Genomic DNA, 23678 nt, shown 5'->3' with positions numbered 1-23678 from the left:
CGTGAAATGACAGGGAGAGGGTTGCATCCACTAGGCAAAACTGAGGCGAACAAGCTAAAATTGGGAGAGATGCTGTATGTAACTTGTCCAGTAAGAAAAACCTGCTTTCTTTTCCATTGCAAAATGTTTTTCAAAGTTTTTCTATGACCTGAAATTAAGTAGTATGTCTGGTAAACGCGTTCAGTGTTTTGAAAGTAGTGTGACAGCGCCACACCAGATGAAAAAGCATTGGGGCAAATGCTGTCTCACCACATGTTTTCCGGCTGCTCTGGTGTCAAGTATTTGTCTTTTGGTTTTTTCATGATTTGGTTAGGTCTAATTGTGTTGCTGTCCTGGGACTCTGTAGGATCTGTTTGGGGACTCTTCTCTACGTTAATCTCTCTGTAGGTGAGGGCTTTGTTATGGAAGGTTTGGGAAACACTTCCTTTTAGGTGGTTGTAGACACACAGTGTGTCAATTGAGCCTCTTGTCAAGATTCTTTGCAGATCTGTCAGGGGGGTCCTCATCAGCCTGTAGTGTCTGCATGTGTTCGATTAGTACGCTGTTTGGGAGGCTCACTTTGTATACACTGTAAATGTAAATGTGTAGACTATGTACTGTATACAGTGTAAAATAATGTTCTTTAATGTACTGAAACTGGAGGCTATTCTGCACAGACACAGATAAGCAAATACACAGTGTGTTACTGTAGCGCCCAGAGAGAACAGATTTTGATGGAAATGGGCTGTTTTCTGTTCCTTATTCTCCTGCTTTATTAACAATTCTGAGGTTGGATTGTGTGTGTGTGTGTGTGTGTGTGTGTGTGCGCACGCACCTGAGTGTGCGTGCTTGTGAGAGCTTGCCAGTGTGTCAAAGCAGCATGATTGATGAAACAATGATTATTTTTCAAATTGAAATGCATACTCCCCACTTTGTTGTGGAGTCAACGTTCACGACCCGTGAACGGCCATTTTGTCTGCCATCGTTTCATACGAGAGTAATCTTCACCTTCATGCTTCACCCTGTAATTATCAAGAGGATATAAGGTTGTGGAGCTGATGCTTAGACCAGATTCTGTTCAGTTGTAATGTGAATGAAAAAGTTAACGCTGTTAACCTCCCTCTTAAAAAAATTACGGATGCCTTTGACCGTTGGGGTAAGAAACATATCGTATGTCAAAGTGCCTACCCCCTTAAGACAATGATTTGCAACCCAGATATCTTGCCAACAGAATGTTAATATGGTTGCCAGCGCAGTGAGAAATACATTAGTAGCGCCTATTGTACAGTATTTAATCACAGAGAGGCTGCTGGCCATTTAAGTTTGGTGGCCAACCGGGGGTCAGACATAATTATTTATCTCATGGAGGAGAATAGGCAGGCCTTTAATCATCATCACAGGAGTACTACCAAGTCCTGAGTGCAATCAGGCCCTTTTATCATGGGCAGCCTCAGAGAGTGTGCCAGACTGTCTGATGAGCTGTCTGGACAAGTCTGCCTTCCTTCTTCAGAGAGAGACTGACCTCTAATCAATGCTGCAGTCAAGTGCTCTTACACCCTACCTTACCCTCTACCTTACAGCACCCCATGGGGTGGTCTGGCACTGCTTTGTGTTTATCAAGAAAGGCCACCCATTCCATCACTGTTAAAGGGCAATATTTCAGCACTTTTCAACCTCATAGTTTCTATCTCCAGCGCCATAGCATTATCTACATATGTGAAAACAGTCATTTGGGAAGAACCATGATGTTATTTGGTTATTTTTTTTCTTAACCATAATTGGTTTCTGTATACTGTACATATACAGTTGGTAATGTGTCATTCACTTGAAATATGAGTGTTTCACTTTGAGTAATGCTGCTTTTACATGGTACGAGGTAGACGGTAGACGGCAAACCAGATGTCATTGTTTTCAATGAGAGAACGATTGTAAATGCCATTGAGGCTGGCTGGCGGTGAATGCCGTCAGCCACCACGGTAGATGGGACTTGCCACCAGAGTTAAAATATTTCAACTTTTGCCCTCTGCCATAGTGTTGTCCTCTACCGGATGTGTGTTTACTGAAATCACCATAGCAACGCATACTGTAGTGCTGGCTTGCTTTTGCCATCATTTTCTTTCTTGCTTTCTTGTCCTGATATCCCGACTGGTAGGACGTTTTTTTGCATCCCTCATCTAAACGCAGCATGACTCTTTGTTTGGCTCCTGGCTGTTAAAGCAATGAAACTAAGACCCCTGCACCCTTAATTTCTAAGCTTCATCGTGGCGTCCTTCTGCTTACATCTCTTGTTGTTCCACAAATTTCTGTGTTTTTGCTTTCACTCTCTTCATCCAGTCAGACCCTCCAGCAGTAAATTGTCCCTTGGCTGTGAGAAGTAGTAACATTTTCAAATCCTTATAGCATTTACATGCTGCATATGGGAACAGCTGCGTCTGGGAACAGCTGCGTTTGGGAACAGCTGCGTCTAGGAACATGGAATGTGTCTGGGAACAGCTGCATCTGGGAACAGCTGCGCCTGGGAACAGCTGCGTTTGGGAACAGCTGCATCTGGGAACATGGAATGTGTCTGGGAACAGCTGCATCTGGGAACAGCTGCGTCTGGGAACAGCTGGGTCTGGGAACAGCTGCGTTTGGGAACAGCTGCGTCTGGGAACATGGAATGTGTCTGGGAACAGCTGCATCTGGGAACAGCTGCGTCTGGGAACAGCTGCGTTTGGGAACAGCTGCGTCTGGGAACATGGAATGTGTCTGGGAACAGCTGCGTCTGGGAACAGCTGCGTCTGGGAACAGCTGCGTTTGGGAACAGCTGCGTCTGGGAACATGGAATGTGTCTGGGAACAACTGCATCTGGGAACAGCTGCGTCTGGGAACAGCTGCGTCTGGGAACAGCTGCGTCTGGGAACAGCTGCGTCTGGGAACAGCTGCGTTTGGGAACAGCTGCGTCTGGGAACATGGAATGTGTCTGGGAACAGCTGCATCTGGGAACAGCTGCGTCTGGGAACAGCTGCGTTTGGGAACAGCTGCGACTAGGAACAGCTGCGTTTGGGAACAGCTGCGTCTGGGAACATGGAATGTGTCTAGGAACAGCTGCATCTGGGAACAGCTGCGTCTGGGAACAGCTGTCTCTGTGAACAGCTGCGTCTGTGAACAGCTGCGTCTGTGAACAGCTGCGTCTGGGAAAGCTGCGTCTGGGAACATGGAATGTGTCTGGGAACAGCTGCGTCTGGGAACAGCTGCGTCTGGGAACAGCTGCGTTTGGGAACAGCTGCGTCTGGGAACATGGAATGTGTCTGGGAACAACTGCATCTGGGAACAGCTGCGTCTGGGAACAGCTGCGTCTGGGAACAGCTGCATTTGGGAACAGCTACGTCTGGGAACAGCTGCGTTTGGGAACAGCTGCGTTTGGGAACAGCTGCGTCTGGGAACATGGAATGTGTCTGGGAACAGCTGCATCTGGGAACAGCTGCGCCTGGGAACAGCTGCGCTTGGGAACAGCTGCGTCTGGGAACAGCTGCGTTTGGGAACAGCTGCGACTAGGAACAGCTGCGTTTGGGAACAGCTGCGTCTGGGAACATGGAATGTGTCTAGGAACAGCTGCATCTGGGAACAGCTGCGTCTGGGAACAGCTGTCTCTGGGAACAGCTGCGTCTGTGAACAGCTGCGTCTGTGAACAGCTGCGTCTGGGAAAGCTGCGTCTGGGAACATGGAATGTGTCTGGGAACAGCTGCGTCTGGGAACAGCTGCGTTTGGGAACAGCTGCTTCTGGGAACGTGGAATGTGTCTGGGGTTCATACAATTTGAGGATGAAAATACAATTTGAGGATGAAAGGGACAGCTTCGTAAATAAAGACATTTGATTTACAAACAGTTTGTTTTGTCTGTTAATGGACTTTCAGATCATTTGAACTGACGACCTTGACCTCACCCAGACACAACACTTGATTAGGCTATTTGGCCCAGTGCCTCATGAAGTGCAGTTATTCCCGCATATGTACATTATATAAATACCGCTGGCCAACTCTCTGCTCTGACACACAAACAAAATCTTCAAATGTTTCCCTCCTCTCAATAAATAAATTGAGTGTTGCTGTAACACTCCAAACCCCTCATGCTACTGAGATAAATCCACTGGTACGATCAACAATACAATACACACTAAATCCCCGGCTGATTACCAGGCATTTACTGCTTATCACACAGCCCAGTTTTAATGGCCACTGGGCCACTCTCCACTCCTGGGCCAAAGCCAGACCCTTCCTTTTGCCTTTTATAAATTCCTCTGGTGGCTCATTCAGGCGCATGCCCCCACATGGACCCTAATATAGCACCAGATGCAAAAACAACAGAGGACATCTGAGTTTAACAACGTTTGTGTCAAAAGCCAAATACCTTCTATTTCTTGTTCTGGCTTTCATGGTTTTGTTTTGGTGCTCTCTGGTCATGTTGACGTTGGAAGTTTAGTGGATGTCTGCATGTCAGATGGTTTTTCATAGGCTTGAAATGCAAGCCTCGTGACCACAGTGTCTTGAAATGATAACAGTAATGCGTGTCAGTGTCGTTATGGAATGCTGCTTGACATTGTGGAACAATGTCTGTTTATCAAAGAAACTGAGGAAAACATGTTTGTTCTTCAGAAACCCCACATGGAGAATAAGCTTTCGTCTTACTTAGAAAATGTCACTTGATGGTTTTGATAAAGTCAACAACAGAGACATACTGTACTTGTCGTGACTGCTGTTTGCTGCCACGTGTGTCTTGTTGATTGTATATATGTGGCTCCTTAAAGGTTAGCTTATAGAGCAATATCCACTGTGCTGGGAAGAAACTGTTATGTTGTTGATAGGCTCAGGTTTGTGCTGAGCATGTACATGGTAGTGCTTTTTGAAGAAGTATTATCCAAAATAGAGGACCTTCATACGGGTCCCTGACGGACACCTAATGTCATAGAGGCCCCTGGATAAAGTATAGAGGCATAGAGAATCATTGACCTTTAACCTGTTAAGGATAGATCAAGCTTATGAAGAGGAACTGGATGACATGTTTACAGCCTTTGAGGAGGCTTGGATGGGCCCTATGTTCATTTTCCATTGCCATTCCTGATCCAGGGAGTAATGCTAACTTTTGTTGAAATAAATGGGATAGATATACTCCATTGTAGTGGTTGGTTGTCAAGATGCCATAAGCTTTCTAACTTTTGATGGAATTTTCTCAGGTTGTCTGTCGTTAGACTGGCTGGTTTTGTGTGTGTGTGTGTGTGTGTGTGCGTGTGCGTGTGCGTGTGTGTGTGTGTGTGTTTACTGGCCCTCCAGTGCTTGCTTTGCTAATTGTTCTGGCCTTTGTCCATCTGTCTCCTGTTACCACCTGGCCCCGATGAGATTGGCATGCGACTGTATTTCTTGCTGATTCCTCTGTGTGTCTAAGGCTTCTCTATAAGAAGCTTGTAGGGCTTCTGGGGCTTAGGCAGAGCTTTTCCACTGCAATACACTGTATAGCGAGAGCAGGGCTTCTGTGGTACACTGTACAGTAAGAACTCTTCCAATATAATACATTGTACAGCGAGAGCTTTTCCACTACAATACACTGTACAGAGAGAGCTCTTCCACTACAATACACTGTACAGCGAGATCACTTCCACTACAACACACTGTACAGCAGAGCTCTTCCACTACAATACACTGTATAGCGAGAGCTTTTCCACTACAATACACTGTACAGAGAGAGCTCTTACAATACAATACACTGTACAACAGAGCTCTTCCACTACAATACACTGTACAGCAGAGCTCTTCCACTACAATACACTGTACAGCGAGAGCTCTTACAATACAATAGTGCACAGCGAAAGCTCTTCCACTACAATACACTGTACAGCAGAGCTCTTCCACTACAATACACTGTACAGCAAAGCTCTTCCACTACAATACACTGTACAGAGAGAGCTTTTCCACTACAATACACTGTACAGCGAGATCTCTTCCACTACAATACACTGTACAGCGAGAGCTCTTCCACTACAATACACTGTACAGCAGAGCTCTTCCACTACAATACACTGTACAGCAGAGCTCTTCCACTACAATACACTGTACAGAGAAAGCTTTTCAATTACAATGCACTGTACAGCAGAGCTCTTCCACTACAATACACTGTGCAGCAGAGCTCTTGCACTACAGTACACTGTATAGCGAGAGCAGGGCTTCTGTGATACACTGTATCGTGAGAGCTCTTCCACTACAATACACTGTACAGCAGAGCTCTTCCACTACAATACACTGTAAGGAGATAGCTCTTCCACTACAATACACTGTACAGCGAGAGATCTTCCACTACAGTACACTGTATAGCGAGAGCTCTTCCACTACAATACACTGTACAGCAGAGCTCTTCCACTACAATACACTGTACAGCAGAGCTCTTCCACTACAATACACTGTACAGAAAGAGCTCTTCAGCTACAATACACTGTATAGCGAGAGCTCTTGCACTATAATACACTGTACAGCAGAGCTCTTCCACTACAATACACTGTGCAGCAAAGCTCTTCCACTACAGTACACTATATAGCGAGAGCTCTTCCACTACAGTACACTGTATAGCGAGAGCTCTTCCACCACAATACACTGTACAGCAGAGCTCTTCCACTACAGTACACTGTACAGCAGAGCTCTTCCACTACAATACACTGTATAGCGAGATCTCTTCCACTACAATACACTGTACAGCGAGAGCTCTTCCACTACAATACACTGTACAGCAGAGCTCTTCCACTACAATACACTGTACAGCAGAGCTCTTCCACTAGAATACACTGTACAGAGAAAGCTTTTCAATTACAATGCACTGTACAGCAGAGCTCTTCCACTACAATACACTGTGCAGCAGAGCTCTTCCACTACAGTACACTGTATAGCGAGAGCAGGGCTTCTGTGATACACTGTATCGTGAGAGCTCTTCCACTACAATACACTGTACAGCAGAGCTCTTCCACTACAATACACTGTAAGGAGATAGCTCTTCCACTACAATACACTGTACAGCGAGAGATCTTCCACTACAGTACACTGTATAGCGAGAGCGCTTCCACTACAATACACTGTACAGCAGAGCTCTTCCACTACAATGCACTGTACAGCAGAGCTCTTCCACTACAATACACTGTACAGAAAGAGCTCTTCAACTACAATACACTGTATAGCGAGAGCTCTTCCACTATAATACACTGTACAGCAGAGCTCTTCCACTACAATACACTGTGCAGCAAAGCTCTTCCACTACAGTACACTATATAGCGAGAGCTCTTCCACTACAGTACACTGTATAGCGAGAGCTCTTCCACCACAATACACTGTACAGCAGAGCTCTTCCACTACAATACACTGTACAGCAGAGCTCTTCCACTACAATACACTGTACAGCAGAGCTCATCCACTACAGTACACTGTATAGCGAGAGCTCTTCCACTACAGTACACTATACAGCAGAGCTCTTCCACTACAATACACTGTATAGCGAGAGCTCTTCCACTACAATACACTGTACAGCAGAGCTCTTCCACTATAATACACTGTACAGCAGAGCTCTTCCACTACAATACACTGTACAGCGAGAGCTCTTCCACTACAATACACTGTATAGCGAGAGCTTTTCCACTACAGTACACTGTACAGCAAGAGCTCTTCCACTACAGTACACTGTATAGCGAGAGCTCTTCCACTACAATACACTGTACAGCAGAGCTCTTCCACTACAATACATGGTACATCAGAGCTCTTCCACTACAATACACTGTACAGAGAGAGCTCTTCCACTACAATACACTGTGCAGCAGAGCTCTTCCACTACAGTACACTTTATAGCGAGAGCTCTTCCATTACAATACACTGTACAGAGAGAGCTCTTCAACTACAATACACTGTGCAGCAGAGCTCTTCCACTACAGTACACTGTATAGCGAGAGCTCTTCCACTACAATACACTGTACAGCAGAGCTCTTCCACTACAAGACACTGTACAGAGAGAGCTCTTCCACTACAGTACACTGTATAGCGAGAGCTCTTCCACTACAATACACTGTACAGCAGAGCTCTTCCACTACAATACACTGTGCAGCAGAGCTCTTCCACTACAGTACACTGTATAGCGAGAGCTCTTCCACTACAGTACACTGTATAGCGAGAGCTCTTCCACTACAATACACTGTACAGCAGAGCTCTTCCACTACAATACACTGTACAGCAGAGCTCTTCCACTACAATACACTGTACAGCAGAGCTCTTCCACTACAGTACACTGTATAGCGAGAGCTCTTCCACTACAGTACACTGTACAGCAGAGCTCTTCCACTACAAGACACTGTACAGAGAGAGCTTTTTCATTACAATGCACTGTACAGCAGAGCTCTTCCACTACAATACACTGTGCAGCAGAGCTTTTCCACTACAGTACACTGTATAGCGAGAGCAGGGCTTCTGTGGTAGACTGTATAGCGAGAGCTCTTCCACAACAATACACTGTACAGCAGAGCTCTTCCACTACAATACACTGTATAGCGAGAGCTTTTCCACTACAGTACACTGTACAGCAAGAGCTCTTCCACTACAGTACACTGTATAGCGAGAGCTCTTCCACTACAATACACTGTACAGCAGAGCTCTTCCACTACAATACATGGTACATCAGAGCTCTTCCACTACAATACACTGTACAGAGAGAGCTCTTCCACTACAATACACTGTGCAGCAGAGCTCTTCCACTACAGTACACTTTATAGCGAGAGCTCTTCCATTACAATACACTGTACAGAGAGAGCTCTTCAACTACAATACACTGTGCAGCAGAGCTCTTCCACTACAGTACACTGTATAGCGAGAGCTCTTCCACTACAATACACTGTACAGCAGAGCTCTTCCACTACAAGACACTGTACAGAGAGAGCTCTTCCACTACAATACACTGTACAGCAGAGCTCTTCCACTATAATACACTGTACAGCAGAGCTCTTCCACTACAATACACTGTACAGCGAGAGCTCTTCCACTACAATACACTGTATAGCGAGAGCTTTTCCACTACAGTACACTGTACAGCAAGAGCTCTTCCACTACAGTACACTGTATAGCGAGAGCTCTTCCACTACAATACACTGTACAGCAGAGCTCTTCCACTACAATACATGGTACATCAGAGCTCTTCCACTACAATACACTGTACAGAGAGAGCTCTTCCACTACAATACACTGTGCAGCAGAGCTCTTCCACTACAGTACACTTTATAGCGAGAGCTCTTCCATTACAATACACTGTACAGAGAGAGCTCTTCAACTACAATACACTGTGCAGCAGAGCTCTTCCACTACAGTACACTGTATAGCGAGAGCTCTTCCACTACAATACACTGTACAGCAGAGCTCTTCCACTACAATACACTGTGCAGCAGAGCTCTTCCACTACAGTACACTGTATAGCGAGAGCTCTTCCACTACAGTACACTGTATAGCGAGAGCTCTTCCACTACAATACACTGTACAGCAGAGCTCTTCCACTACAATACACTGTACAGCAGAGCTCTTCCACTACAATACACTGTACAGCAGAGCTCTTCCACTACAGTACACTGTATAGCGAGAGCTCTTCCACTACAGTACACTGTACAGCAGAGCTCTTCCACTACAAGACACTGTACAGAGAGAGCTTTTTCATTACAATGCACTGTACAGCAGAGCTCTTCCACTACAATACACTGTGCAGCAGAGCTTTTCCACTACAGTACACTGTATAGCGAGAGCAGGGCTTCTGTGGTAGACTGTATAGCGAGAGCTCTTCCACAACAATACACTGTACAGCAGAGCTCTTCCACTACAATACACTGTAAGGAGATAGCTCTTCCACTACAATACACTGTATAGCGAGAGCTCTTCCACTACAGTACACTGTACAGCGATCACACTGATTTGTATATTATTTGCAGTATGTTTCTCACCCTCTGCTCTTTGTCATTTCTTGGCCACAGATGTTGACGAGTGTCAAGTCCACAATGGAGGCTGCCACCACCGATGCGTCAACACCAGAAGCTCGTTCTACTGCGAATGCAACCCAGGCACCCGCCTGCACACAGATGGCCGGACATGCATTGGTAAGGAGTAGTGTGAAATTGCCTTTAGACCAGTGGTTCCAAAACTATGGGTCTCCTGTTTCACATGGGGTCACCTGATATGAAAATGGGGACGCAGGAACATTTCCAAAATCCCCCCCCAAAATGTTTTTTTATTTTTTATCGTTGTATCTCAAAATCATTGTAATGTGGTTACCCTTAAAAATCTAAATGATGATTGTTGAAATCTAAACGATAAAATTCGTGGGAAAAGGCCGCACTTGACTGATGCGCTTCAATCGGAATGATTCAAGTGCAACAGTCAAGTGTAGCCTTTCGTGCTGTCATGTGACTGAATGCTGCAGTCTAAGCATTCACGGGTCATTACGGAGGAGTTTTGGTTACTGACTCAAAGGGAATACCATGTTGTCTCCTTCAGAGCATTAAAACTTTTTTTATTTATTTAACTAGGCAAGTCAGCTAAGATCAAATTCTTATTTACAATGACGGCCTACCCCTGCCAAACCCGGGCGACACTGGGCCAATTGTGCGCCGCCCTTTGGGACTCCCAATCACGGCCGGATGTGATACGGTCTGGATTCAAACCAGGGACTGTAGTGACACCTCTTGCACTGAGATGCAGTGCCTTAGACCGCTGCGCCACTTGAGAGCCCATGGTGCCCTTCGTCAGCTCATATCTGTGTGAAGCTGGATTCAGCAGTGGTCTCGTCTGCGTTAAAACCAAATATTGATCCAGGTTGGATGTGACAGCAGTGATGAGGAGGGCACTGTTGACCACACCCCCTGACTTTGAGAAGCTCCGATGCAACATGCACCAAGCACACCCATCTCATCAGCGGTGGTGAGATAAGAGATAATGTCAGACTCATTTGCAATTGGCTGTATAGCTCCACATTAAAAGTATGTGATCGTGAGTTGAGAAAACAATCAGAAATACTGTTAGAATGTTTTGCAATTGCCTGCCATAGCCCCAAATAAAAAAGTAAACTTTGGCTTTTAATTGCAATTTATTTTGTGGTTGGGGTCATGAGAACTTTCAGATATCAAAACTGGATCGTGGACGAAAAAAGTTGGGGAACACCTACCCTAGACACTGACCTTGGGTCAGTTTTGCATTTCCCCACTAATGGTTAAGGTTAGGCTTGGAGGAGGGGAAGCTGATTCTAGGTCTCTACTGTACCTTGGGGAACTTCACCCTGGAGCCATCAGTGAGACCTAAAGGGAGGGTGGAGCTGTGGAGGGGCACCTAAGGTCAACCAAGGTCAGGGGGAGGGGTTTGGGAGTGATAGGGGTTTGGGATGAAAGAGGTGGATCTGGTCCAACGTGCTGGCTGTATCCCATTGTTGCCCTCGCCATCTGGAAACTACGCTATGGTAGAGGCTGGGACTCACATCAAAGCAGGGAAAGGGGTCTTCACCTATTGCTTGTGTCAAAAGGGGGAATCAAAGAGTCTTTTGTCCTGCAAAAGAGGTGCTTTCCTACTGTTCTCCAGCAGCCCTTACAGAGCAGGTTCGTGCCTGGGCGTATATACTGTAGTAGCGCAGTTTCTGCCTCTGGCACACAACAACAGCATGTCAGGTTAACTCAAATCAAATCAAATTGTATTTGTCATATGCGCCGAATACAACTGGTGCAGACTTTACCATGAAATGCTTGCTTATGAGCCCTTCCCAACAATAAAGAATTTAACCCACTTGAGTCGATTGATGCAACGGTGTGTCAATCTAAGTAACATTATAAAAAAAAAACATTTAAAATCCGTCAGTTTAAGGTAGAAATATATTTGTTTGCTTTGGATGCATCTCAATCCACTGCATCTGACAATGTTTCACTTCCGCATCTGCAGTCAAAAGTGACATCCTGAAAATCTGTCTTCTCACTAAAACATCTGTAGAGTCCAAACAGTTTGACATACAAACTACTATGGAAAGGGGAGACTCTCAGGTACATGAAGGTGTTCTCCGTTTTGATCACCACAAGTGGCAAGGGACTCATCTGAAGTCGATACCGTTGATGTGCTAACTTCTGTTTGTAGCTTCCGAACCGTTTGGGCTACAAACTAATGTGACCTCACTGTGGAAAATGGAGATTCTCACGAATACGATGATCATCTACGTTTTACTCTGACCCGCACAAGTGTCACAGGACTCGTATGAAGGAAACTAGGACCCTTGAAAAAAATAAATAAATTGAAGTATGAAGGTAGTTTTGTGCCTACCCAAATTACGAGTAAAAATAAATATATACACTATCGTTCAAAAGTTTGGGGCAATTACAAATGTCCTTGTTTTTGAAAGAAAATCAAATTTTTTGAACATTGAAATAACATCAAATTGATCAGAAATACAGTGTAGACATTAATAATGTTGTAAATGACTATTGTAGCTGGAAACGGCAGATTTTTTATGGATTATCTACATAGGCTAACAGAGGCCCATTATCAGCAACCATCACTCCTGTGTTCCAATGGCATGTTGTGTTAGCTAATCCAAGTTTATCATTTTAAAAGGATAATTGAACAATAGAAAACCCTTTTTCAATTATATTAGCACAGCTGAAAACTGTTGTCCTGATTAAAGAAGCAATAAAACTGGCCTTCTTTAGACTAGTTGAGTATCTGGAGCATCAGCATTTGTGGGTTCGATTTGTGGAGGGGTTGAAAAACTAGTTTTAATGACTCCAACCTAAGTGTATGTAAACTTCCAATTTCAACTGTAGATATTCCGTTAAAAGATCTACTGTTTCCAGCTACAATAGTCATTTACAACATTAACAAAGTCTACACTATTTCTGATCAATTTGATGTTACTTTAATGGACAAAAAAAAAAGTTTATCTTTCAAAAACAAGGACATTTCTAAGTGACCCCAAACTTTTGAATGGTAGTGTATATACACTGCTAAAAAAAATAAAGGGAACACTTAAACAACACAATGTAACTCCAAGTCAATCACACTTCTGTGAAATCAAACTGTCCACTTAGGAAGCAACACTGATTGACAATAAATTTCACATGCTGTTGTGCAAATGGAATAGACAACAGGTGGAAATTATAGGCAATTAGCAAGACACCCCCAATAAATGAGTGGTTCTGCAGGTGGTGACCACAGACCACTTCTCAGTTCCTATGCTTCCTGGCTGATGTTTTAGTCACTTTTGAATGCTGGCGGTGCTTTCACTCCAGTGGTAGCATGAGACGGAGTCTACAACTCACACAAGTGGCTCAGGTAGTGCAGCTAATCCAGGATGGCACATCAATGCGAGCTGTGGCAAGAAGGTTTGCTGTGTCTGTCAGCGTAGTGTCCAGAGCATGGAGGCGCTACCAGGAGACAGACCAGTACATCAGGAGACGTGGAGGAGGCCGTAGGAGGGCAACAACCTAGCAGCAGGACAGCTACCTCCACCTTTGTGCAAGGAGGAGCACTGCCAGAGCCCTGCAAAATGACCTCCAGCAGGCCACAAATGTGCAAGTGTCTGCTCAATCGGTCAGAAACAGACTCCATGAGGGTGGTATGAGGACCCGACGTCCACAGGTGGGGGTTGTGCTTACAGCCCAACACCGTGCAGGACGTTTGGCATTTGCCAGAGAACACCAAGATTGGCAAATTTGCCACTGGCGCCTTGTGCTCTTCACAGATGAAAGCAGGTTCACACTGAGCACATGTGACAGACGTGACAGAGTCTGGAGACGCCGTGGAGAACGTTCTGCTGCCTGCAACGTCCTCCAGCATGACCGGTTTGGCGGTGGGTCAGTCATGGTGTGGGGTGGCATTTCTTTGGGGGGCCGCACAGCCCTCCATGTGCTCGCCAGAGGTAGCCTGACTGCCATTAGGTACCGAGATGAGATCCTCAGACCCCTTGTGAGACCATATGCTGGTGCAGTTGGCCCTGGGTTCCTCCTCATGCAAGACAATGCTAGACCTCATGTGGCTGGAGTGTGTCAGCAGTTCCTGCAAGAGGAAGGCATTGATGCTATAGACTGGCCCGCCCGTACCCCAGACCTGAATCCAATTGAGCACATCTGGGAAATCATGTCTCGCTCCATCCGCCACGTTGCACCACAGACTGTCCAAGAGTTGGCGGATCCTTTAGTTCAGGTCTGGGAGGAGATCCGGGGCGGCAGGGTAGTCTAGTGGTTAGAACGTTGAACTAGTAACCGGAAGGTTGCAAGTTCAAACCCCCGAGCTGACAGGCAGTTAACCCACTGTTCCTAGGCCGTCATTGAAAATAAGAATTTGTTCTTAACTGACTTGCCTAGTTAAATAAAGGTAAAATAAAATAAATAAAAATCCCTCAGGAGACCATCCGCCACCTCATCAGGAGCATGCCCAGGCGTTGTAGGGAGGTCATGCAGGCACGTGGAGGCCACACACACTACTGAGCCTCATTGTTACTTGTTTTAAGGACATTACATCAAAGTTGTATCAGCCTGTAGTGTGTTTTTCCACTTTAATTTTGAGTGTGACTCCAAATCCAGACCTCCATGGGTTGATACATTTGATTTCCATTGATCATTTTTGTGTGATTTTGTTGTCAGCACATTCAACTATGTAAGGGTTAGGGTTAGGGCAAGCAAGGAGTCCTACAAACCTGACTCAGTTACACCAGCTCTGTCAGGAGGAATGGGCCAAAATTCACCCAACTTATTGTGGGAAGCTTGTGGAAGGCTACCCAAAACGTTTGACCCAAGTTAAACAATTAAAAGGCAATGCTACTAAATACTAATTGAGTGTATGTAAACTTCTGACCCACTGGGAAAGTGATGAAATAAATAAATGCTGAAATAAATCATTCTCTCTACTATTCTTCTGATATTTCACTATTATTCTGACATTTCTGAAAATAAAGTGGTGATCCTAACTGACCTAAGACAGGGAATTTTTACTTGGATTAAATGAGTTTAAATGTATTTGGCTAAGGTGTATGTAAACTTCTGACTTCAACTGTATTTCCTGAGCTTTCTTGTATCTCCTAGATATCGGACAAACAATTAAAAACCATGTTTCTTATGATACGTTTGACTGTCTTTTTTGCTATTTATGAATGTGTTATTCAATGTGTTTCTCTGGGCTATACAGTAGTAGTAAATGCCAAATTCAATAATTTTTCAAATAGTTTTATTTTTTATACCTAAAGAGGTCCTACAACCTAAAATCAATTAGCTAAATGATCCGTAGTATGACCATAGTAAAACAATTCCAGTCCGCTTATAATTAAGAATTGAAAATATATGGTAACAAGTGGAATAAAATAAAATACACAAGAATGGAGCTACAGTATGACCACACCTCCTGACACCCCCTGGGAATAAGAGGGCCCATGCCAAATCTTTTCAGCCTTCTGAGGGGGAAGAAGCGCTGCCGTGCCCCCTTCACGACTGTGTGGGTGTGTGGACCAGATTAGGTCCTTAGTGATGTGAATGCAAAGGAACTTGACACTCTCATCCCACTCCAAAACAGCCCCCCCCCCCCCGCTCCACAACAGCCCCTCTTTATCCTATAGTCCACAATAAGCTCCTTGGTCTTACTGACATTGAGGGAGTGGTTGTTGTCCTGGCATCACACTGCTAAGTTTCTGACCTGCTCCCTGTAGGCGGACTCATCGCTGTTGGTGATCAGGTCTACCATCGTCGTGTTATCGGCAAACTTGATGATGATGTTGGACTTGTGCTTGGCCATGCAGTCGTGGGTGAACAGGGAGTACAGGAGAGGACTAAGCACACACACCTGAGGTGCCCCTGTGCTGAGGGTCAGCGTGGTGGAGGTGTTGTTGCCTACCCTCACAACTTGGTGCCGGCCCGTCAGGAAATCCAGGATCCAGTTGCAGGGGAAGGGGTTTAGTCCCAGGGTCCCTAGCTTGGTGATGAGCTTGGAGGGCACTATGGTGTTGAACGCTGAGCTGTAGTCTATGAACAGCATTCTCACATAGTTATTTCCCCTCTTGTCCAGGTGGGAGAGGGCAGTGTGAAGTGATTGTGTCATCTGTGGGTCTGTTGGGCCGGTATGTGAATTGGAGTGGGTCTAGGGTGTCCAAAAAACAGGTGCTTTCATGCAAGGCACAGTGTTATATTCCTCGAAGCGAGCATAAAATACAGTTAGCTAATTTGGGAGTTCTGCATCGCATGGCTGGGTTTCCTATTATAATCCGTTATCGTCTGCAAGCCCTGCCACATAGCACCCCTAGTGGCGCAGGAGACATGTTGCTAGAAGTGAGGTGGAACGGTTCTAAGTCTACCCGTGCTATAGTCTCCACACACCAGAAATGCTGCCTCTGGGTGAGCCTTTTCTTGTTTGTTTATCGGCCCATACAGTTCGTTGAGTGCCAGAGTGTTTGTTGTTGGCTTGGGGTGGGATAAACTTTGATTTGATGTAGACCGCTGTGATAATTACAGATGAGAAATCTCTTGGTAGATAAAAGGGTCTGCAGCTTACCATGAGGTATTCAGGTGAGAAAGAGCTAGAGATTTCCTTCACACTTGAAGTAGCACACCAGTTGTTTTTTTATTTTTAAAAACACTACACCTCCTTGCCACTTCTACAAAGCCTCTGTACGATCCTGCCTCTGCATGGAGAATCCACCGAGTACTACTTGCATAGCATCATCATCCAGCCACGTTTCAGTAAGACATACATATAACATCCAGCTTTCCAAGTCTCTCTGATAGGAGATGTTACGTTCTCACAAGACAAACTCAATATATCGCTCACGGAAAGGGGACTAACAACGAAAATGACTTTGATAACCAAAACAAAACAGAAAGGGGTTCAAACAGGTTTCTGAAAGGCACCCATGTGGGTTCCCACTGAAAGTTGGCAAAGCCGCTAGTAAGACACCCACCGTGGATTCCCACTAGGTTTGCCTCCAAAAAGACAAACTACAAGAAAAACCCACAACAACTTCGGATAGGGCGTAAAAAGAAAAAGAGTCTTCTTTCAAACTTAAGAGGTTGAGCTCAAGATCGCACCTCAGCTGACATGAAATGTAGCTCTCATAACATCTCTCAAGCTCAACTGGAGCACTGAGCCAGCCACTCTTAAATATCACCTGGGCTAGCACAGGTGAAACACCTTCCGACTAACGAAATGGACAAGCCAGCACAGCTGTAACACATACTTACTAACAAGGTGACACCAATTGGTGTGCCCTACGTGCTAACGTGATATCTCAAAATAAAAAAAATCTGTAACAGAGAGACTCAAACGAAGATCATCCATCTTATTCTCGAGTGACTGGAAATTTTCCAATAGAATGGAGGAGAGCACCGTTTGGTTTTGTCTTTGCCACAATTTCACCAGGAATCCACCTTGTCTCCTGTGTCTACACCTGTGGCGTTTTTTTAGCCCAGGGAACACAGAAATAGGATCGGGTATGAACAGTCGAATAGCTCAGTCGGAGTTGAAGTCATATTTTAAGTCCAAATTAAGGTTAGTAACTGTCGATCTGATGCCCAAAAGTGGCTGGAGGTCATGTGATAATAGTATGATCTTTCTGTATCAAAAAAGTAAAGATAAACATGATAAGAGTCACTATATAGCAAAGTTGTTACTCTTCTCTTGTCTGTGTGATTGATTTAGGACTGTTGCCTCGCAGCGGGCCATGGGAAGCCCCCGAGGCCTGTCGAAACATTGTTGGCTTTGACCAGGGCCCGTTTGAAGGAAATGTTACAGCTTGCCTACAAATAACCTGATTTGTGTATTTTTATGAGTAATCACCACAGAGATGGGAACCCATTCATATTATTAACATTTTCATGGAAATGGGCCCCCAATTACACTACCTCAGTTTGTGATTTATAATTATTAATTCATTGATTCATCCTTTTCCTGGAGCGCTACGAGTGTGCAAGGTTTTGTTCCAGCCCTGCACTAACACAACTGATTCAGCTAACCAAGGTCCTGGCAAACAATGAATTAATAAAATCAGGTGTGTTAGAGCTGGGCTGGAACATAAATGTGCACCCCCTGTAGCTCTCGAGTGTTGGCCACCTCCAAAGCCACCACCTCCAAAACTACAAATACTTTTAACCCCATTGCTGTTCCTATTCACCACTGAGAGGTAGAAGATGTGCTCCGACACACGCACTAATCTTAGATTCCCTCTTGGTGTCTGCACAGCAACTGCGTGCAGTCCAGAAGCGCATCTTCAATTTAGTTATTTATTTAGATTTTAATCAGGCTACTTTGATGTCATGGAACCCTCTGATGGCATGATGTGTCATACAAACCATCTCATTTTTCTCATGCTGTTGTTTTTTTGCCAGGCCTTGTTTTCCTCCTTTAAATTAAAGGCAGCTTACAAACTCAAGGCTGTTCCAAACAGTAGAGCAAAATAAGACACCATACATAAACTATGTGACATATGCTTTAATGAGAAACGTATGACTGACTGACCACACCCTTAGAGTGTTCCTACGTCACAAAAGTTTTTTTTTTATCAAAGACTCAGATTGAGCTCGATTTATTTAAATTAATTTCTCTATTTCCCTGAAAAAAAGTATAGACCCTGTGCTGTAAATTTTTAATGTTTGTGATTTTATAATAACACATTTCTGTGTTCTAATCATATGCTTTTCTAATAACAGTTTTCTGTGTTCATACAAGTGACCATATTGAACGAATCCTCACTTATCAGTATCTGCAATTTGGCAGTACGCCCACACCTTGTTTGAGAATGAAAGATATCCCAGTTTCAAGGTCTCTGCTTAGAGAGAAGAAGCCTCGTGAGGTATTGATCGGTCACACAAATGAAGCAAGCATTCATTATTTATGAATGATGAATAAGCTAAATCATGCAAATAGGACTTGTCTGCAGTATATAAGGGAATTAACGGGACTGCCCCGTTAGAGCTCCTAACAGATGTTCACTATGGTGCATCAAGTTTTTTGGAACCTCTCCAGCAGGCTGATAATAAATAGTGATTCATTTAAGATTGATTTTGAATGTCCCTGTGTAAGAATTTGCATGACAACCCACGTATATGTGTCTGGCCTTTTGGATTATTTATGAGCCCTAAATAGTCTCAACTGTTCCCTAGCACAGAGTTTCCCAAAAAACTCTTTACACCGGAGTTGTCTCGAGATGGCTATGCATATTCATGGCATGAGCCTAGTAGCATAGCGGCTCTCTCCATTGAATACAGGCGGTTGACGTCAACAACCCTCATCGGATATTTAAAAAAGGATTACAATAATGAGATGTGTCCACCAATCCAAAGAACGGATTGGCGGGAGGTATATAGCCCGCCGTGCCACTTTGTGGACAACAACTCCCATTTGTTATGGTGGAGAGACATGTATGTTGTCAGTATATCCATAATCTTTGCTCTTTCTTCCCCATGTCATTCTTTCACTCTACATCTCATCTGGGTTCAGGCTTAGCACAGCCGAAGGAGCCAACTCATCCATCATTGGGAAAATTAACATTGCTATTTGAGAATTAGTATGAAATGTGGACCAAAATTAGACCTAGTTGGCTCATATATTGGTCATGTGACGTTTTGGGTGATTTACTATTGATGGAGAGCATATAGGCAATTTACTTGCCAAAGCGACCCTGTCAAGTGAGTCATTATGGCTTCCCGGGGCACGTTGTCTGTCAGGGGAAGACCTGATACTTTCCACTGAAGATCTCACAGCTTTCCTGAATAAACATATGTCAGACACAACCCCCTGCTCCTATACCACTCTAGGCACTAGATCTGACAGGATAAGATAGGTGTGGGAAATATTGCAAGTTCCACCTAGTGGGCAAGGTTGAGCAACTATCATATTGCTTATACCTATCCAGTCCTTTCAGATATGCATAACGTTCCTAGGCTCTAGAGCAGGGGTATTCAACTCTTACCCAACGAGGTCTGGAGCCTGCTGATTTTATGTTCTACCTCATAATTCATTGCACGCACCTGGTGTGCCAGGTCTCAATCTGTTCTTGATTAGAAGGGAACAACGAAACCAAGCAGTGGAACTGGCTCCGAAGGTCCAGAGTTAAGTTTGAGGGATCTAGGGGTGAGCGGCAAGGGTTGTTTCTAGTCAAGGTCCACTGCAATGAGCCACGTATTGTAAGTACCCTGCTGTCCGCAGGCTTATCGGCCCGAATCAGATGTCTCGCGAATGGATCAGCAAAAAAAGCGTTGTTATTATTGGGCCTCTGTCCTGAGATGGCAATTGAAGAGAAAACAGAGTGGAGCGGAGTGGGGTCAGCGCCTTCATCATTTTCCAAGATCGGAGTGTAGATGGGGTTCATGTTTGCTTTTGTTTTGAAACTGGAACTCCTTTTTCTGAGTTCCTCCAACTGAAAATGCAGGAGCTACATCTCATCTTTGAGATACAGTTCACCTTGGGTTATGCGTTAGCATAAATCAAATTTTTGAAACGATCTGGGGGTGTCTTGCACTTTGTGAGAACATATAGACAAACACTTGCTCGTGCTGTCAGAGCGAGCAGACCTACTGTACATGTAATTTCCGCGAGTTTATCCTGCTCGCATTAACAACTATTTGCCTGTGTCATTGTAGATAATCTGAATTTAAAAAACAATAGTAGTCAAACATGTAACTTTGAGAGTTTCTAAACAGGTACTCTTTCTTCACATGATAATCAATCAATTACATTTGTGTACTGTACATCACCTTTAATTGTTGATCTATCATGTCTCACTCTGTGTGTTTCTCCCCAGCCGTCCACTCCTGTGCTGTCAGAAATGGAGGCTGTGAGCAGGACTGTGTGCAGCTGTCCCCGGATCACTACCAGTGTCGCTGCAGACCCAACTATCATCTTGCAGAGGACATCAAACACTGCAAGTGTAAGTGCCACTAGTCGGCCATTTAAAGGAAAAACCTGTGAGTGCTTGTTTGCAAACTTCTCAGTCCATCCTTTTTATGCCATTTTGGCAGACACTTTTATCCAAAGCGACAGCCTATATGTTCCCAGTGCGAATCGAAACCCACATTGTTGTTGGCACTAATATTGTGTATATACAGTATATATTATATTATAAATACCTCACATGTGACTCATAATAAGATGAAGCAATTAGCACATCTAATGAATTATCCGACTCCATAAAGATTATTTTGCAATATGCAAGCACACTATAGTTGAGTTACAGTAATAGGCAATTAAGAAATGTCTGAGAATGGAATTCTACATACAATTATTATTGAATTACTTTGAAAAAACAATGATAACATTATACAAGACATCATACCCTGAAAGGCCATGCCCCAAAAGTCCATGGTGTGGAGAGAGACAGAAAGAGAGAGATTGTATCTCACCACAGCAGTTCAGGCACAAAAAAGAGAAAGAACAAGGAATCTAAGACCCTTTTATAAGCATCTGAGCTGTTTGGATTCAAAATCTGCGGTGTTGACCAATAGTATTACTGTCACGTTAACCTCCAATCAGATATCAGACTTGCATGATGTCACCTCTGCTTCTCAGAGGTGAGACAATGGGGGTTGGAGACATAATACAGAGAATGCTGATTCCCTAAAATGACACAAAGGAAATTATTGCATTCAGTTGATCAGAAGAGTTACTTCGGGGGCTGCCCTACAACAACGCTGGTGATTCTAGCTGATGCGAACTGATGCTGAGCCATGCGGCACAAACCTATTTTTCTTTGTTTTTCATGACTGGGAATAACAAAATGCTTACTGTGCTGTGTTGGCTGCATTCGCTGTATTGGCTATGCTTCAACAGTTCATTTTCTGCCTGTTTGATCTGTCGTGGGGCCAAAGAAATCTAATGTCATTCTATGACTATGAATCCATCCTGGTGTTTAACTTACCAGCTCCGCTATGTTTTCTCCAACAAAGCCCATGAAAACCATGAACAAATACCGCAGCCTAATACAAGTAACACATTAAACAAACTCAATTGCACTTGTGGCCATTGTTGTTTCCCATGCCCATTTGGTATGACCCCCTAAAGGAGTTTGGCAGCCTTGGCCTGCGGTGAATTTGAAATGCAATAAAACACAATTATGTCTTCTTAAAGGCTGTAGACTGCACCGATTCTATCCATTGTAACTTGCTAGCTTGTGTTAATGACCACTTGCCCAAGCTCTAGTGCCCAGATTTCTTCCTGCTACAGATACAGTAGATGGAGTATACATTTTATAGTCCAGGCAATATGTGCCAAATCTTGAAACTTGGTACACTTGTACAGTTTGGGGCCCTGAAAATGTTCAGATGGAGGCATCGCAAAAACACCTCCCGGCGGCTGTGGTGGACATTCCGCCATAAACAAACAATGCATTGTGCGTCATATCTTATGAACCAAACATGTTAACACAGAAAATATGATGTCTACCTCTCTATGTTGATGGTCAAGGATTACAGTAATGCCATGCACAACATAAAAAATGCCCCCTGGTATCCATGGTGGCCATTTTGCTATTCCGCTATAAGCGGACAGTGGATTTTTCCCGTCATATCTGCTGAACTATACATAATAACACAGAAAAGGTCTGCACCAATGTTTTGATGGTCAAGGATTACAATTGTGCTATGTACAACATCATAAATAGTTAAGATTATTATAAAATGGTGGACTGCCACTGGGCGAAAAAGCATCCATATCAGGGGATATCTTTATATTACACGTTTTTAATATTCTAAAGAATACAGACCATTTCCAAAGCAATTTTGGAGTTTGGTGGATATACACTACATCCTGACAAATTCTAAATTCAGATGTGTCTTTTAGACATACAGTTTATTAGGTACACCACCCTGTTCATGAAAATGGTTCGCTCCTACAGACAGTGAGTCACGTGGTATATAAAGCAAGCAGACGGACATGGAGGCATTCAGTTACTGTTAGATTGAACGTTAGAATGGGCAAAATGAGTGACCTAAGGGACTTTGAGCGTGTTATGATCATCGGTACCAGGAGCGCTGGTTCCAGTATCTCAGAAACGGCTGGCCTCCTGGGCTTTTCACGCACGACAGTGTCTAGAAGAAGAATGGTGCGACAAACCAAAAACATCCAGTCGGTGGCAGTCCTGTGGGTGAAAACAGCTTGTTGATGAGAGGTCGAAGGAGAATGGCAAGAATCATGCAAGCTAACAGGCAGGCCACAAACAGGCAAATAACAGCGCAGTACAACAGTGGTTTGCAGAACGGCATCTAGCAATGCACAACTCGTCGGTTCTTGTCACGGATGGGCTATTGCAGCAGACGAACCCACCGGATTCCACTCCTATCAGCTAAAAACATGAAGTTGCGGCTCTAGTGGGCAAGCGATCACCAACACTGGACAATTGAGGAGTGGAAAAACATTGCCTGGTCTGACAAATCCGGGTTCCTGTTGGCGTAAGGATTTGGCGTAAGTAGCGTGAGTCCATGGCCCCATACAGTGGTGTAATGGTGAAAGGAATGTTTTCCTGGTACACGTTGGGTCCCTTGATACTGTTTCCACGCCCTGAAGAATTCAGGCTGTTCTGGAGGCAAAGTTGAGGTACGACCCTGTACTAGATGGGTGTACCTAATAAACTGTGGGGGCAGAATCTTTCTTGCTCGTACCTTAGCATGGTGTCAATGATACATTTTCAGTAAAGCAGAATAAAAAATGATTGATTCCACATTG

General features: G+C 44.3%; 1 protein-coding gene across 1 annotated transcript in view; it reads left to right on the top strand.

Annotated features, from left to right (window-relative positions):
- LOC110491041 (uncharacterized) overlaps positions 1-23678 on the top strand; it is a 110159-nt gene that overhangs the window by 7671 nt on the left and 78810 nt on the right. The window contains exons 2-3 of the mRNA XM_090202577.1: positions 9989-10111; positions 20764-20889. Coding sequence (XP_090058703.1) covers positions 9989-10111; positions 20764-20889 — 249 coding nt within the window. The remainder of the gene's footprint in view (positions 1-9988; positions 10112-20763; positions 20890-23678) is intronic.

The sequence above is a fragment of the Oncorhynchus mykiss genome, chromosome 16 (genome assembly GCF_057628025.1).
Source record: "Oncorhynchus mykiss isolate SJ-2025 chromosome 16, ASM5762802v1, whole genome shotgun sequence".
NCBI lineage: Eukaryota > Metazoa > Chordata > Actinopteri > Salmoniformes > Salmonidae > Oncorhynchus > Oncorhynchus mykiss.
The sequence above is the reverse complement of the archived record's forward strand: the minus strand, read 5'-3'. Positions and strand labels throughout refer to the sequence as shown.